The sequence below is a fragment of the Salmo salar genome, chromosome ssa15, assembly GCF_905237065.1.
Source record: "Salmo salar chromosome ssa15, Ssal_v3.1, whole genome shotgun sequence".
NCBI lineage: Eukaryota > Metazoa > Chordata > Actinopteri > Salmoniformes > Salmonidae > Salmo > Salmo salar.
Window position 1 is genome coordinate 90510969 of NC_059456.1, and position 18563 is coordinate 90529531.

The following is an 18563-nucleotide window of genomic DNA, read 5'->3' on the forward strand; positions in this document are numbered from 1 at the left end:
GCGTGAGAACTGCAGTTCCAAAGAGAGTCGATAATGGCGCGTGAAGTGCGTTGTAAAACACTAGAACAGTCACTAGTAGCACTAGCAAAAACACACGCTGCTATCCCATCGTTCAAAAACAAAACAGCTTCTGGCAGCCATTTATCCAGCGAGCTAAATATTTTTTCATTTTCTTTACAGAGGAGGCTTTATCCACCACAATTTAGCCGCTAGTGTCACCTAGTTGGCACGTTTACGTTTTAATTTCTAGCTAACTAACCAGCTAGCTAGTAGCTACTTGAACTAGCTAACGTTAGTAAAGTTAGCTACTTTATCGACCACATTTAGTTTGAATACCCAGCCAGGATGCCTGAGATAAAAGTGACACCACTGGGTAAGTATCACATTTTTATCTGCATGCACGGCAGACATTTCTCCCAAACACGAAATAATGACTTTGTTGCGCATGCATATTCGTTACAATATCTTAGAGTAGATCTATGGTGGTAATCTCTTTGATCATAACTTTTACGTTAAATGAAGAACTTCTGATCTTGAAGGTCAGCTAAACGACATGTTGTGAAATTAGCATGGATGAGATGTTCATTTGTGTATCTCATCCTCTTGTTTCCTCTCAGGTGCTGGACAAGATGTTGGCCGTAGCTGCATCCTTGTCTCTATTGGGGGCAAAAACATTATGCTTGACTGTGGGATGCACATGGGCTTCAATGATGACGTAAGTAGATCCACAGGGTGCAAACAAGTATGCAGTTATATATCAGTATATCCACGGTTCTCAATTTGACAGTCAAATACACCTTAGGTTCCTTTGGTGTTCCGTTATTGTGCCATTGTTGTCTTTTCAGAGAAGATTCCCAGATTTCTCTTACATAACACAACAAGGACGCCTGACAGAATTCTTGGACTGTGTAATTATCAGGTTTGTGGTCTTTATATGGCTCTTAGCAATATCTAGGTACTACTCTTCAGCAAGAGAAACAACCTTAAGAGACTCAACACAAAGAGAATGCCCTTGAGTGGGAGAAAGCGCTTTCTATCTTTTGATTGATTTTATCTTCTATATTTTAACTGATTACTCACACTAACTCTCCTAGTCATTTCCACTTGGACCACTGTGGTGCTCTGCCGTACATGAGTGAGATGGTGGGCTACGATGGCCCAATCTACATGACCCACCCCACCAAGGCCATCTGCCCTATCCTGCTGGAGGACTTCAGGAAGATCACTGTGGACAAGAAGGGCGAAACCAACTTCTTCACATCCCAGATGATCAAGGACTGCATGAAGAAAGTAGTCCCTTTGAACCTCCACCAGACTGTCCAGGTATACAGTTCTGATATGTACCTTTTTAATTGATAAAGTCAGGTCTTAGAAGTACTCCCAAGTGTAGCCTGGTTCCATATCTATTTGTGTGGTCTTGCTAACTCCCATGGTCATTGTTTGGTATGACAATGATCATAGCAGTTGGCAAGACAGAACAAACAGACCTGGAACCAGGCTACTCTAAGGGTATAACATATAATGCATTACTTTCTCAATGATGGCCAAGAAACCACATTTGGAGGTAGTATTAGTGTATGGAATGATGTATTGCGTTGATTCTGTCATGGTTTCTTAGGTGGATGATGAGCTGGAGATAAAGGCTTACTATGCAGGCCACGTCCTAGGAGCTGCTATGGTGCAGATCAAAGTAGGATCTGAGTCTGTTGTCTACACTGTGAGTATTAGCCTTATTAATAGAACTGGGCTTATTATTGATCAATGCATGAATCATGTGATTTCCTTGAAGTAACTTATCCTTACTTGCTTTTGCAGGGTGACTATAACATGACGCCAGACAGACATTTAGGGTAAGTGGTGATTTATTTTGTGTTTCGTGTAACATGATTTAGATCAATGCCTATGTGTTCTATAATAAACCATTTTGATTTTGTTGTCATAGGGCTGCGTGGATCGATAAGTGTCGGCCAGACATCCTCATCTCAGAGTCCACCTACGCCACCACCATCCGTGACTCCAAGAGGTGCAGGGAGAGGGACTTCCTGAAGAAAGTACACGAGACAGTGGAGAGAGGGGGGAAGGTGAGGGCCACCACACAGGTTTTTTCTGTCCATATAGCTCATTCTGTCTCTCCAGTACTCGTGTCCTAATGGATTAAATGTTGTGCTCTCAGGTTCTGATTCCGGTCTTTGCCCTGGGTAGAGCTCAGGAACTGTGCATTCTATTGGAAACATTCTGGTAAGGTTTCTATTCCAAATTCGATTAGCATTAGTCTAGCTAGTGTTCTTTTGTTAAGATGACGTTCATTTTGTGTCTTGATGACTGGATAAGCAATCAGGGAATGATGTAAAAGCCTCTCCTCTCCTTCCACAGGGAGCGGATGAACATGAAGGCCCCCATCTACTTCTCCACGGGGCTCACAGAGAAAGCCAATCACTACTACAAACTCTTCATCACCTGGACCAATCAGAAGATCAGAAAAACCTTTGTACAGAGAAACATGTTTGAGTTCAAACACATTAAGGCCTTTGATCGCTCCTACGCAGACAACCCTGGACCAATGGTGGAGAAACATCACCATCATATTTGCATGCTACTACTAAAACCTTGTTTACAGTTGGAACCGTTTAATGTTTAGGCATTGATATGCTTTAGATACAGACAAGTCCAATGATTTGTCCATTATAGATTCTATTCTTCTTACCCCAGTGAATATTCTACATAGTCACTGGAGACCCGTTGTCTAAAAAGTAAAACATCTGACGCACGCCCAAAAATGTTTTGTGAAGATGCTGACTAATGGAGAGTAAACTATATAAAAATCCAGAGCATACAATAATCTCCCAAAAATGTAATGGATAAACCTAATTTAAAAAAAAAAGGTGAATCCTGGTGAAAGCTATGATCCGTTATTGATGTCACCTGTTAAATCCACTTAAATTAGTGTAGAAGACAGGTTAAAGAAAGATTTTTAAGCCTTGAGACATGGATTGTGTGTGTGCCATTCAGAGGGTGAATGGGCAACACAAAAGATTTAAGTGCCTTTGAACGGGGTATGGTAGTAGGTGCCAGGCGCACTGGTTTGATTGTGTCAAGAACTGCAACGCTGCTGGGTTTTTCATGTTCAACAGTTTCCCGTGTGTCAAGAATGGTCCACCACCCAAAGGACATCCAGCCAACTTGACACAACTGTGGGAAGCGTAGGAGTCAACATGGGCCAGCATCTCTGTGGAACACTTTCGACACAAGAGTTCATGCCCCTATGAAAGGCAAAAGGGGGTGCAACTCAATATTAGGAAGGTGTTACTAATCTTTTCTACACTCAGTGTAGTGTGCGACTTTATTGATTTTATAGTTTTTATGAATGGCATTGTTGAAATAAAACTACTGAAATGTGTGTGTTCCCTCAGGTGGTCTTTGCCACCCCAGGAATGCTGCATGCTGGTCAGTCTCTACAGATATTTAAGAAGTGGGCTGGCAACGAGAAGAATATGGTAAGTCCCATTTGAGATATGTTAGTTACGGAGCGGTGTGAATTTGGGCGAAAATCAATTCTACTTTTCATTTTCTGTTAATCAGATCATCATGCCTGGGTATTGTGTGCAAGGCACCATCGGACACAAGATCCTGAATGGTCAAAAGAAACTGGAGATGGAGAATAGACAAACGGTAATGCAAGATAGTATTTCATTGTATTTAACTTTATGGGGCGGCAGCGTAGCTGAGTGGTTAGAGCGTTGGACTAGTAACCGAAAGGTTGCAAGATCGAATCCCTGAGCTGACAAGGTACAAATCTGTCGTTCTGCCCCTGAACAAGGCAGCCGAGTGGTTAGAGCTGTTCCTAGGCCGTCATTGTAAATAAGAATTTGTTCTTAACTGACTTGCCTAGTTAAATAAAGGTAAATGTATAATCATGATTTTACTGCAGTAATTGATATCAAATGGATAAAGTGAAATTGAGAGATGTGAGCCGGCCTGTTGTTTGTCTGCTGACCCTTGACCTTTGCCCCCTGCAGTTGGAGGTGAAGCTGCAGGTGGAGTACATGTCATTCAGCGCCCATGCCGACGCTAAGGGCATCATGCAGCTCATCCGCATGGCAGAGCCTCGCAACATGCTGCTGGTGCACGGAGAGGCCAAGAAGATGGAGTTCCTCAAGGACAAGATCGAGCAGGAGTTCAGTGAGTGACACCTGGATGTCCTTGTAACAATATTTACTTCAAGAATATTAGGGCTTCAGAGAGAAGGATATATATACTGTACCGGTGGTTCCCTAACTTTTTATAGTCCCGTACCCCTTCAAACATTCAACCTCCAGCTGCGTACCCCCTCTAGCACCAGGGTCAGCGCACTCTCAGATGTTTTTTGCCATGATTGTAAGCCTGTCACACACACACACTATACGATACATTTATTAAACATAAGAATTAGTGTTTTTGTCACAACCCGGCTCGTGGGAAGTGACAAAGAGCTCTTAAAGGACCATGGCACAAATAATATCATAATAATCAATAATTTTGCTCTTTTATTTAAATATCTTACATATAAAACTTTATTTGTTCCTCAAATTGTGAATAACTCACCACGGGTTAATGAGAAGGGTGTGCTTGAAAGGATGCACATAACTCTGCAATGTTGTATTGGAGAAGTCTGTCTTAAATCATTTTCCACACAGTCTGTGCCTGTATTTAGTTTATGCTAGTGAGGGCGAGAATCAACTCTCACATAGGTACGTGGTTTCAAAGGGAATCTGTGTCTTAACAGCGAGATTTGCCGAGGCAGGATACTCTGAGCGCAGCCCAATCCTGAAATCTGGCAGTGGCTTCTGATGAAATAATATTTTCACAGAACCGCTTGTTGCAATTTCAATGAGTCTCTCTTGTTCAGATATCGGTAAGTGGACTGGAGGCAGGGCATGAAATGGATAACGAATCCAGGGTTTTGTCATCTATTTCGGGAAAGTACCTGCGTAATTGCTCACCCGGGTGCTTCGCTATGTCACATTTGACATTGTCCGTAAGCTCGAGTTCATTTGCACACAAAATCATACAATGATGGAAAAACCTGTGTTTTGTCCTTGTTAATGCAGACAGAGAAGAGCTCCAACTTCTTAATCATAGCCTCAATTTTGTCCCGCACATTGAATATAGTTGCAGAGAGTCCCTGTAATCCTAGATTTAGGTCATTCAGGCGAGGAAAAAACATCACCCAGATAGGCCAGTCATGTGAGAAACTCATCATCAACTTGAAGCTTGTCTGTCAATTTAAAAAAAACGTGTCAATACTTCGCCCTTTGATAACCAGCGCACTACTGTATGTTGTAAAAGTGCTACATGGTCGCTTCCCATATCATTGCATAGTGCAGAAAATACACGAGAGTTCAGGGGCCTTGCTTTAACAAAGTTAACCATTTTCACTGTAGTGTCCAAAACTTATTTCAGGCTGTCAGGAATTCACTAGGCAACAAGAGCCTCTCGGTGGATGCTGCAATGTCCCCAATTGGCATCGGGAGCAACTGCTTGCACGTGTGTTACCACTCCACTATGTCTCCCTGTCATGGCTTTTGCGCCATCAGTACAGATACCAACACATCTTGACCACCAAAGTCCATTTGATGTCACAAAGCTGTCCAGTACTTTAAAAATACCCTCTCCTGTTGTCCTGGTTTGCAGAAGAGGATGTCTTCCTTAATTGACCCCCCATAAACATAACGGACATATGCCAGGCCCGCCAAGTCTGCTGTAATGCATAGAATTCACTGGCTTGTATGCGAAGCAGTAATTGTTTCAAAACATCTCTTGCCATTTCACTGATGCATCGTGAAACAATAGCATGGGGCTTGCCTGTCCTAGCCACTCAGTAGCTCACCATATAAGATGCTTCTAGCCCCTTCTTATTAAAGGTATCTGTTGCTTTTATACATGTCTTACTACTCGAAAGTTGTCTTGATTCTCGCTCCAAAAAGTCCTGTGGCTTATTTTTCAAATTGGCATGTTTTGTTTCTAAATGTCTGCGCAAGAGTGAAGGTTTCATTGAGTTGTGAGATAGTATTCTTATTTACAATGGCAGCCTAGGAACTGCCTTGTTCAGGGGCAGAACGACAGATTTTTATCTTGTCAGCTTGGAGATTCGATGTAGCAACCTTTCGGTTACTGGCCCAATGCTCTAACTACTAAGCTATCTGCCACCCCATGACATTGTGTTGTTATTTCACATGGCTGGGCAATGGGTGCAGCCATGGGTGGGCCTGGGAGGACATAGGCCCGCCCACTTGGGAGCCAGGCCCAGCCAATCATAATTAGTTATTCCCCACAAAAGGGCTTTATTACAGACAGAAATATTCTTCAGCACCATTCCCCCCTTATCGTAGAGAAATTAACATACAATTCTCTGGCAACAGCTCTGTTAGACATTCCTGCAGTCAACACACCAATTGCACACTCCCTCAAAACTTGAAACATCTGTGGCATTTTGTTATGTGACACAAATTCCCATTTTAGAGTGGCCTTTTCTTGTTCCCAGCACAAGGTGCGCTTGTGTAATAATCATGCTGTTAATCAGCTTCTTGATATGCCACACATGTCAGGTGGATGAATTATCTTGGCAAAGGAGAAATGTTCACTAACAGGGATGTAAAACTAATTTGTGCACAAAATTGGAACGACATGTGCGTATAGAACATTTCTGGGATCTTTTATTTCAGCTCATGAAACATGGGACCAACACTTTACATGTTGCGTTAATATTTTTGTTCAGTGTAGAATTGCATTATGTGCCAAATAGGTTTGAGGATCTTGTCAGGAGCACTGGGTAGTGTTCAGTAGAACACAGTGTAGCAAAGTCTTATGCAACAGAAAACAAAAATCTGTCTTTTTATTGGACAAGTGCATGTTCAACTTCCCTCGTTTTAACTCCATTTGAAAAAATAATCTCCCTACTGAACACAGCTCTGGTATTATGCCTCATTCGTCTTTCTTTGTGAATGACAGCCATCAACTGCTTCATGCCAGCCAACGGTGAGACGACCACTGTGATCACCAACCCCAGTGTCCCAGTGGACATCTCACTCAACCTGCTCAAGAGGGAGATGGCCCTTGGAGGTATTGTTCAGTACATCTTAATCAATCTTGATCTAGCTCACTCTCCCAGTTGATGTGTGTGTTATTCACTGTTTGACTGCTATGCTCCACAGGCCCCTTACCTGACCCGAAAAAGCCTCGTACCATGCACGGGACCCTGATCATGAAGGATAATGTAAGTTCTGAATTCCACCAACTGCCATTCATACAACGTAGTGATACTCTGATTTATATATTTATGATAGAAAACTTAACTATGGCCTTGCCTAGCTAATTCAGATATGCTAGTAATTCAAGTCGTTTTTTCTCTGCCTTTGGCCTTGCCTTGTGAGTGACCTCTTGTTGCCCTGTGTTCCGCTCTCTCTCTCTCCCCGCGTGTTCTCCCCTTTCCCTACTGTGTTCCCCCTGGGTGTAGAGTCTTCGGCTGGTCTCTCCAGAACAGGCTCTCAAGGAGTTGGGCCTCAACGAGCACCAGCTCCGCTTCACCTGCCGAGTACAGCTCCAGGACCCACACAGTGACCCCGACACACTCAGCAGAATCTACACACACCTCAAGAGGTACAGTAAGACCGAGTTTACCATTTTTATTGTGTTTTCAAGTTCTTATTTGGCCAAAGCTTGGGTGTAAAAGGCACATAGTTTGTTTGGTCTTTTGCAAAAAAATATATAATTTGTATTCACAAAAAGAGGTAGTCAGTACTCAGGTCTGATCCACTAACACACCTTCATATAATAATATTAATGACTATTTCTTCTCTGTCTCTGTTATAGTGTGCTGAAAGGTTATACCATCCAGCACCTCCCAGATGGGACCGTCATGGTGGAGTCCATTGTGATCAAGGTGTCCTCCTCAGCTGAAGAGCCCAACACCAAGGTGCTGCTGCTCTCCTGGAGCTACCAGGTAAGGAGGGCGGCTGTTGAAAATGAGTGTGAGCTATTGTGACGGACCACAGTGCCTGCTTAGCAGTATAGCTTCCTCCCTGTCTGGGTACACTGTCCGTACAACGGATCGAACTAGGGTCCTCTGCCTCACAAACGCACGTGACTAACATTCGACAACATACTAGCCATTTGCGCCACTGAAAAGCTAGCAATTCAGTGATGAGGGGAGGTATTTCAAGCTGTGGAGTGAGCTTACGGTGCGATCTGAACTACAGTATGTAGCACTATACACACTAAGGTGTAGCCCACAACCTTGGAGGGCCTATGGGTGGGTTTCTATACTGTGTGGCACAAGTCACGGTCACCATGTCTTGTGACGCGCTTCTAGTTAACCAAAACCACCAGCTAGCGATGGCGTCAAGTAAGTCTATTTAGAGGAGTATGTAGCGACCACAAGCCATGTTCTTTCTCAAATCTACACCTTTTTACATATCAACAATATCGAAACGTCAATGATTTGATCAAAATAAACATAACCTATAGATTTACTTCACTCAAATTGCACCATGCTTTTATCCAATGTTTATTTCAACACAAATGATGTTGACCTTGTGTTATTTGTAGGATGAAGATTTGGGGAGCTTTCTGTCTACTCTGCTGAAGAAAGGACTTCCATCAGGGCTGTCTTCAATGTGACGTAGTTCAGATCGGTGGCAGGAGGCCGAGCGTTGGGCCAGTAATCGAAAGGTCGCTGGTTTGAATCCTTGAGCCGAGTAGGTGAAAAAAATGTCTGTGCCCTTGAGCAAGGCACTTAACCCTAATTGCTCCTGTAAATCTCTCTGGATAAGAGTGTCTGCTAGATGACTAAAATATAAACCATCCCAATGTGTAGCTTACAGTAAAAGTTAGTCTCAATGTTGTACAAAGCTGATGTGAATAAATCTTTTTATAAGAATAAGGTGTTACTGAACTCTATTTATATTGATATAATCCAAGTCACTAATTGTTAATACGCAACAATCAAGAAATTGCATTGTCATTATGTGAGCTCTTAAAGGTCCAATGCAGCAGTTTTATCTCGATATCAAATCATTTCTGGGTGATAATAAAGTACCTTCCTGTGAGTGTTTTCAATTAAAATGGTAAAAAATAAAGAAAAACATTTCTCAAGCAAGGACGTTTGGGGTCACTTAGAAATGTCCTTGTTTTTTAAAGAAAAGCTATTTTTTTGGTCCATTAAAATAACATCAAATTGATCAGAAATGCAGTGTAGACATTGTAATGTTGTAAATGACTATTGTAGCTGGAAACGGCAGATTTTATTCATTTTTTTTTATGAAGAAAAAAAAAGGAATATCTACATAGGCGTCCAGAGGCCTATTAGCAACAATCACTCCTGCGTTCCAATGGTACGTTGTTTTAGCTGGTCCAAGTTTATCATTTTAAAAGGCTAATTGATCATTAGAAAACCCTTTGTCAATTAGGTTAGCACAGCTGAAAACGGTTGTTCTGATTTAAAGAAGCAAGTCCTCAACTGGCAGCTTCATTAAATAGTACCCGCAAAACACCAGTCTCAATGTCAATAGTGAAGAGGTGACTCCGGGATACTGGCCTTCTAGGCAGAGTTGCAAAGGAAAAGCCATATCTCAGACTGGCCAATAAAAATAAAAGATTAAGATGGGCAAAGAACACAGACACTGGACAGAGGAACTTTGCCTAGAAGGCCAGCATCCCTGGGTTGCCTCTTCACTGTTGACATTGAGACTGGTGTTTTGCGGGTACTATTTAATGCAGCTGCCAGTTGAGGACTTGTGAGGCATCTGTTTCTCAAACTATTTACGAATCCATTTATTGGTAATTTCCCTTCATGGAATGGCCTTCATTTCTCAGAACAAGAATAGACTGACGATTTTCAGAAGGTTTTGTGTTTCTGGCCATTTTGAGCCTGTAATCGAACCCACAAATGCTGATGCTCCAGATACTCAACTAGTCTAAAGAAGGCCAGTTTGATTGCTTATTTAATCAGGACAACTGTTTTCAACTGTGCTAACATAATTGCAAAAGGGTTTTCTAATGATCAATTAGCCTTTTAAAGTCATAAACTTGGATTAGCTAACACAACGTGCCATTGGAACACAGGAGTGATGGTTGCCGATAATGTGCCTCTGTACGCATATGTAGATATTCCATACAAAATCAGCCGTTTCCAGCTACAATAGTTATTTACAACATTAACAATGTCTACACTTTTTCTGATCAATTTGATATTTTAATAGACAAATGTGCTTTTCTTTCAAAAATAAGGACATTTCTAAGTGACCCCAAACTTTTGAACTGTGTCAGTTAAATATCACACACACAGTACCGGTCAAAAATTGACACACCTACTCATTCCAGGGTTTTTCTTTATTTTTACTATTTTCTACATTGTCGAATAATAGTGAAGACATCAAAACTATGAAATAACACATATGGAATTATGTAGTAAACAACAAAGTGCTAAACAAATTATTTAAAGTAGCCACCTAATCAGGTGTGCCTTTTTAAGTTAATTTGTGGAATTTCTTTCCTTAATGCGTTTGAGCCAATCAGTTGTGTTGTGACAAGGTAGAACTATCTTCTGTATCCCCCCCCCTATTTGGTAAAAGACCAAGTCCATATTATGGCAAGAACAGCTCAAATAAACAAAGAGAAACGACAGTCCATCATTACTTTAAGACATGAAGGTAGGTCAATCCGGAAAATTACAAGAACTTTGAACTTTTTTAAGTGTAGTCGCCATAACCATGATGCGCTTTGATGAAACTCTGAGGACCGCCAAAGGAAAGGAAGACCCAGAGTTACCTCTGCTGCAGAGGACAAGTTCATTCGAGTTACCAGCCTCAGATTGCAGCTCAAATAAATGCTTCACAGAGTTCAAGTAACAGACACATTTCAACATCAACTGTTCAGAGGAGACTGCGTGATATCAGGCCTTCATGGTTGAATTGCTGCAAATGGTTGAATTGCTGCAAAGAAACCACTACTAAAGGACACCAATAAGAAGAAGAGACTTGCTTGGGCCAAGAAACATGATCAATGGAGATTTTTGGTTCCAACCGCCGTGTCTTTGTGAGATGCAGAGTAGGTCAACGGATGATCTCTGCACTTGTGGTTTCCACCATGAAGCATGGAGGAGGAGGTGTGATGGTGTGGGGCCACTTGGATGGTGACACTGTAGGTGATTTATTTAGAATTCAAGGCACACTTAACCAGCATGGCTACCACAGCATTCTGCAGCGATACGCTATCCCATCTGGTTTGCGCTTGGTGGGACTATCATTTGTTTTTCAACCGGACAATGACACAACACACCTCCAGGATGTGTAAGGGCTATTTCACCAAGAAGGAGAGGAGAGTAATAGAGTGCTGCATCAGATGACCTGGCCTCCACAATCACCTGACCTCAACCCAATTGAGATGGTTTGGGATGAGTTGGACCATAGAGTGAAAGAAAAGCAGCCAACAAGTGCTCAGCATATGTGGGAACCCCTTCAAGACAGTTGGAAAAGCATTCCTCATGAAGCTGGTTGAGAGAATGCCAAGACTGTGCAAAGCTGTCATCAAGGCAAAGAGTGGCTACTTTGAAGAATCTCAAATATATTTTGATTTGTTTAACACCTTTTTGGTTACTACATGATTCCATATGTGTTATATCATAGTTTTGATGTCTTCACTATTGTTCTACAATGTAGAAAATATAAAAAATCTATACCCTTGAATGAGTGTGTCCAAGCTTTTGACTGGTACTGTATATGACAGGAAAATCACGGTTTAAGTGCACTGGGTCTTTTAAAGTGATGAACATAAGGGAAGATGTAAATGCTATATTTACATGGCGTACATGTAAAGGTATACAAAATAATTGGTGGTTTACAGTACACGGTAAGGAAAACAATGCTTCACCACGAGCCTTCAGTGTTTGTGAGCGGAACATAAAATGCATGTCATTTCATCAGTAGTCAGAGCAAGCTAAAGCAAAAGCATCATGGTCTCACAGCGATCGTGTAGACTCCCATGGTCCTCCTATCCCACAGCCATCTGAACCTGGCCTTGGAGGGACTCCACTTACAGTGACTGGTGGTGAAGTAGTAGAGCAGGGGGTCCAGACAGCTGTTGAGGCTGACGAGGGCCATTGTCACCCGCCGGGCATTGTAGATGGCGTTTGCATAGGGACAGTGCTGGATGACCCCTAGACGGCGGAGCAGATGCAGGAAGTGAACCACGTGGTAGGGCAGGAAGCAGAGTAGGGTGATAACGAGGATTGTGTAGATGACCCTCAGGGCTCCGCGGGCTGTGTTGGTCCGGATGAGAGTGATGCGCCGCGCCACCAGAGGGTAACACACCAGGATGACCACAGAGGGCAGTAGCGAGCCGACGACGAGACTGAATATGCTGTACGGCACCAGACGCCTGTCCCACTCTTTCTGGGAGAAGTTTTCAAAGCAGCTACGGTGCTGGGTGTCCAGAGGTCCCACTAGGATGAAGGCCAGAACAGCTGCCCCTGCCAGCGCCCACACTGCCGCACTCACCAGTACAGTGCAACGTGAGTTCCGGAGCCTCAGATAAGTGTGAGGATAGGCGACGGCCACATATCGATCCACACAGATACAGGTCATGAAGGCGATGCTGATGTAGATGTTGGCGAAGAACAGTGTTCCTGTGATGCTGCAGGCCACATCTCCGAATACCCAGTCATTGCTGTTGCGGTGGTAGTGGATCTTGAAGGGCAGGGTACAAAGGAAGGTGGTGTCGGCGAGGGCCAGGTTAATGACAAACACGTTTGAGGAGGTGCGGGGAGTTATCTTGAAGATGAACACATAGAGGGCTCCCACGTTGCCTGGCAGGCCCAGTGCCATCACCAGACTGTAGACGGCTGGGAAGAAGTAGAACTGGTAGTCTCTGGGGGTACTACAGTTGTCAGTTACATCTCCAACAGATGTATTCATTGTTTCAGGTCTGGTTTGGTTATCAAAAGGAGCTTGTAGGTGACAGAACCAGTGGGAAAGTATATTTCTGCTTTCCCTTGCTAATGACGCAACCTGTGGGGAAAGTGTTCAGTCAGATTATCAAACTGTTGCTGTTTTATAGGCAAGGTTTATCACATCCTATCATCTGCTTGCTTGACACATGCAGTAACTTGCCAATATAATCATAATTGTTGAAGCTTCCATTGTAAGAAAAAAAAAAGTTTGTTTGAATTATCTAAATTCAATTATGGTAATTGTATTGGTAATTGAATTTAATCATTGAATTGGTCATTTAAATGATCAAGATGTTTTTCCGCTTATGAACTCCATGACTGTTTTGTAACTAGGCTACAATTCTTTAACTATGACCAAATAAAGTAAAGTGTGTTGGTAAAAGATGGTATGTTTAAAGAAAAAAGTACTTACAAAGTTTGTGAAGAACTCTTCAAAGAAGTCAAACTACTACAGTAGGCTACTTCACGTAACCACTAATCAAACACATTGTCTGTTTTCCCCCCTTCACCTTCATATATGAGCTGACGTCATCACAGGGGTTGGAAAATCTTTGTTAGCTCTGTGTAGTTTAGTGGGTGCTGCTTGGTGCCGAATGAAGGCACACAGGAAACTGTCAGTGTATGCATTTTGCTCTTCAGTGTGGTTTGTATCAGACACCCACCATCCTGTCAAGGAAAGTGTTGCCTCGTTATTTTTAGTTGAAGGTGTTAGAAGACACATCATTTATAACAGTATATGACTATCTGTCAACACATAGAAGCAAGCCTTTGTCACAAAGTCGGTTTAAGACTGACAATCTGAGTTAGTTTTTCCTTGACGTATTAAATCATCTTGGAGAAATGTTTAAGCTTGCATGCTACTAATGATAGTTTATTGGTTCCTTGATACTTTACTGTACTTCACTAGAGGTTGTGTCCTCACTAAATTATGCTAAGCTTGCCAAATTGATTTTAGGTTTATTTCAATATCGTGGTACATATGTAGAAACATGTATAAAGTGTGATGTCACAGGTGAGAAATGATCAGCCTAACTAGATGGCCAGTGCACCATCGAGTCATAAACAACAGACTGGCATACTACTAAAGCCTTATTTATCTATTTAGTTATAAAGTGTGTCAGTTTGAGAGCTCTTGCCAAGAAAGATGACTTGTAGAGTGGCTTTTCAATAAAAGTATTGTCTTCGCTTGAACTCAGAGTGTAGTGTGTTTGTTATGATGCCATTCTGGGTGTCTTGACTCTTCTTTAACGCTGGGGGGCGCTTAACACAAACCAAATGTCCCTTACTGCTGGTCATATCATTGCCTGCAGCATAGCAACAAGCCATATCCACAGATTGTAAAGTGAAATTCTAAAGCATGATTATTGAGCACGGATATGGATCCCAAATGTATTTGCTGTTAGGGGCTTTATGGGTGCTAATGTACTGAGGCTTATCGTTTATTAAAATATTTAATCCGAAATAGAACGACGTTGAGATTAAAGTAATTATTGTGCTCATTATTTTTTGTTATGCTCTTAAAATGATTAATTATACACAATACAATGTATATCATCATTAAATAACCAGAAATAAATGTATCTTTCACCCTCTTTGATGCCTGGAATGTTACTGAAATCCATTATTGGTTTGTACTTTAAGGGTTGTTTCAAGAGAATAATCAAATACTGTTGATGTTGTGAACTATTCCTGAACCTCAAGACAGTACAGTTTTGGACCTGGTTACAAGAACAGATGGGAAACCGCCTCCATCACCAGGGAGAATCCAACATAGCCAGGGTCAGTTGGCCACTGGCAGGAATCACAGGCCAGATGCACTGTGGTCTACCTGGCCAAACACAGCACGACGGCTGGCACACACACACAGACCGTCACAATGAACTGCTGATGAGTCATAGAATCAGGAAGTAGCTCTCTCCCTCATCCCACCCTCTCCTCCAGCCTCCCTTCCCACTCCGCTGCGCCATCGCCTAGCAACACTGCTGTTCTACTCACAAGTCTCCCTCTGTCTTTCCCACCAGCCCCAAGAAGAGCACTGCCTCTCTGTAATTTTACCACAACCACGGGACACTAGGGCTAAGAGAGATTTTGTGTAGCTGGTCATTTGCTGGTAACTCCATACGTTCTTTCTTATACCAAGAGGTGTATTATGTACTAAGTAGAATATTTGAAAGTTTAATAATGAATACGTTTGAAAAGCGGGCTCAGCGCTCATAAGTGCTTAGTATGGAATTTCTACTTTCAGATGAGGGTCAGAAATCATACATATTTACCAATGGTGTGAGGAGACAATTGTTGGGGAAACACAATGTGTGTGCGTGCACATGTGTGTGTATGTGTCGGATTGAGGGGTTGGAGACTAGCAGCTGAGTATAGTCTGCAGCTTGTCTTGTCCTACTTTCCCCAGAAAAACAAAGTGCATCACAACCTACAGACAGACATTCACCTTCCAAGTCATACCTCATTGGTTCTCAGAATAATTTAAATGAACGGCAGTCAGAGACAATGATTTTTAGAACACTTACATTGATCTTGGAATCTACACAATAAAGCACTCGTAGGCTACTTTTCAACGGTTGACAAACTGAAAGGGACTCAACAGAGTTGTGGTTAGTGCCTGGTTCTCTCCCTGGGTCTATATACTGTAAACTACTTTCTAGGCATCCATGAGATGAATTTATATGGATGAGTATCAATTTTAAGGTTAAATATCTGCATAAATAACCATTTTAAGGTTAATGTTAAAAGAATCTTGAAAGTATATTTGAAGAGACATGCCACTACATTACACCTACCCTGAAGAACTGCATTACAGAACCAGTAGTGCATATGATTCACCTGCACTATATGATCATCACATTTACTTGTCACCCAACATCATCAACATGTTTTGACAGTGTCATGTTGAATGCAAATTATTGAGTGAATATACTGTATCATGTACTTGAAGGAGTGTGATGAAGATCTCATTTATAATCTATGGTCCACTCTTCCACATTTGATTTGTATTAACTTTTTACTAGTTTACAGTTTTGGTAGAAGTAGTTTGTACATACTCTACTCTATCTTACTATGTAATGTCAGTTCATTGCAACACCCAAGAAATGTGATAGTTGTATGTATGGTATTCATCTCACACATTAGACACTACCAACAAATCCAAAGTTGTTGGGATGAAAACATTTAGTCTGATTTTACTCAGTCCCTGACTGTAGGTGTTCGCCTTGACTTCAGGCTTGGCTCTCTGTTGGCTTGCTTACAGTAGCCAATGCAGTCGGCATGTCACACACAAACTGCAGAGAGAAGAAATGGCGGGAGCAGTTGGGCTGAAAGATTTACGAGACTTGGTAATCAACGTTAACAGGACCACTGAATAAATCATAGCTGCTGTTAGCATGCTGTCTAAGTGCCTCTGGCAGGTTCCATACTTCATGGATAAAGAATACAGCATCATGCTAGCTTGACCTACAGAGAGCAAGAGGGCATGACACATCTTAGAGAAATGTAGTAAATATAAATAATGTAATGATGCTAATCAATACAATTTGCATGATTGATAACATGCTCACTCAGGTTATTTCTCAAATGTACTTGGATGCTTAATCCTTGTAGTAAATACTTTCAGTAATCATAATTTTACAATAAATGTGTTGGGCTATGATGATAAATAATGAACTATCACAAAGAAATCTCCTCCCACTAGAACAGCTCAGTTAATTATCTGTAGCATCCTCAGTGACTTCATTAAGTTGCAGACAGCGTTCACCTAGCTTTATTCTGTTGGTTGTCTGAGGTAATGTGAAACTACAACTGGTGCTGATGATGAACTGACGGGATATCCTGGTGATCATCCTTGGGGAGATTCTCTCTGTTATGCAAATAGTAGAGTATATTCAAACATCTGGCATGCAATGGTGTCTTGATCCTTCACACTACTGCACACTTGATACTACAGAAGAACGCAGCAGTTTTGACAGTTGGTGGACAGTTCAAAGGGCACAGTTGGAAACAAACAGTGACTGTCATTAGTCCTTTATGAAAGATAGAGGCTGTTTACACAGCACCAATGAACTCTGAGAGAAAAATTAACCCAGACCTTCAATATGTTGGTGCTTCTTCATTTTTCACATTCTCTTTCCCTCTGTAGGAGATAAAGACTGTCAGGTAAAAAAGCTGAAATCATGGGAAATGTATTTATTTATACACTGCTCAAAAAAATAAAGGGAACACTTAAACAACACAATGTAACTCCAAGTCAATCACACTTCTGTGAAATCAAACTGTCCACTTAGGAAGCAACACTGATTGACAATAAATGTCACATGCTGTTGTGCAAATGGAATAGACAACAGGTGGAAATTATAGGCAATTACCAAGACACCCCCAATAAAGGAGTGGTTCTGCAGGTGGGGACCACAGACCACTTCTCAGTTCCTATGCTTCCTGGCTGATGTTTTGGTCACTTTTGAATGCTGGCGGTGCTTTCACTCTAGTGGTAGCATGAGACGGAGTCTACAACCCACACAAGTGGCTCAAGTAGTGCAGCTCATCCAGGATGGCACATCAATGCGAGCTGTGGCAAGAAGGTTTGCTGTGTCTGTCAGCGTAGTGTCCAGAGCATGGAGGCGCTACCAGGAGACAGGCCAGTACATCAGGAGACGTGGAGGAGGCCGTAGGAGGGCAACAACCCAGCAGCAGGACCGCTACCTCCGCCTTTGTGCAAGGAGGAGCAGGAGAAGCACTGCCAGAGCCCTGCAAAATGACCTCCAGCAGGCCACAAATGTGCATGTGTCTGCTCAAACGGTCAGAAACAGACTCCATGAGGGTGGTATGAGTGCCCGACGTCCACAGGTGGGGGTTGTGCTTACAGCCCAACACCGTGCAGGACGTTTGGCATTTGCCAGAGAACACCAAGATTGGCAAATTCGCCACTGGCGCCCTGTGCTCTTCACAGATGAAAGCAGGTTCACACTGAGCACATGTGACAGACGTGACAGAGTCTGGAGACGCCGTGGAGAACGTTCTGCTGCCTGCAACATCCTCCAGCATGACCGGTTTGGCGGTGGGTCAGTCATGGTGTGGGGTGGCATTTCTTAGTGGGGCCGCACAGCCCTCCATGTGCTCGCCAGAGGTAGCCTGACTGCCATTAGGTACCGAGATGAGATCCTCAGACCCCTTGTGAGACCATATGCTGGTGCGGTTGGCCCTGGGTTCCTCCTAATGCAAGACAATGCTAGACCTCATGTGGCTGGAGTGTGTCAGCAGTTCCTGCAAGAGGAAGGCATTGATGCTATGGACTGGCCCGACCATTCCCCAGACCTGAATCCAATTGAGCACATCTGGGACATCATGTCTTGCTCCATCCACCAACGCCACGTTGCACCACAGACTGTCCAGGAGTTGACGGATGCTTTAGCTCAGGTCTGGGAGGAGATCCCTCAGGAGACCATCCGCCACCTCATCAGGAGCATGCCCAGGCATTGTAGGGAGGTCATACAGGCACGTGGAGGCCACACACACTACTGAGCCTCATTTTGACTTATTTTAAGGACATTACATCAAAGTTGGATCAGCCAGTAGT

General features: G+C 42.6%; 2 protein-coding genes across 2 annotated transcripts; one reads left to right on the forward strand and one right to left on the reverse strand.

Moving 5' to 3' along the window:
- Positions 1 to 17: 17 nt before the first annotated feature.
- On the forward strand, positions 18 to 8914 carry ints11 (integrator complex subunit 11). Its single transcript, XM_014146838.2, has 17 exons — positions 18 to 373; positions 618 to 715; positions 846 to 919; positions 1095 to 1323; positions 1619 to 1717; positions 1816 to 1850; positions 1943 to 2081; positions 2174 to 2238; positions 2374 to 2563; positions 3411 to 3494; positions 3580 to 3669; positions 4017 to 4179; positions 6988 to 7098; positions 7191 to 7252; positions 7493 to 7635; positions 7849 to 7978; positions 8584 to 8914. The coding sequence occupies exons 1-17, from the start codon at positions 346 to 348 to the stop codon at positions 8653 to 8655; spliced, it is 1812 nt and encodes a 603-aa protein (XP_014002313.1). The 5' UTR covers positions 18 to 345; the 3' UTR covers positions 8656 to 8914.
- A 2896-nt stretch (positions 8915 to 11810) lies between these two features.
- LOC106572576 (lysophosphatidic acid receptor 6) lies at positions 11811 to 13575 on the reverse strand. The gene is made up of 2 exons (XM_014146878.2): positions 13395 to 13575; positions 11811 to 13040 (listed from the first exon to the last, which is right to left on the reverse strand). The coding sequence occupies exon 2, from the start codon at positions 12945 to 12947 to the stop codon at positions 11985 to 11987; it is 963 nt and encodes a 320-aa protein (XP_014002353.1). The 5' UTR covers positions 12948 to 13040; positions 13395 to 13575; the 3' UTR covers positions 11811 to 11984.
- Positions 13576 to 18563: the final 4988 nt, after the last annotated feature.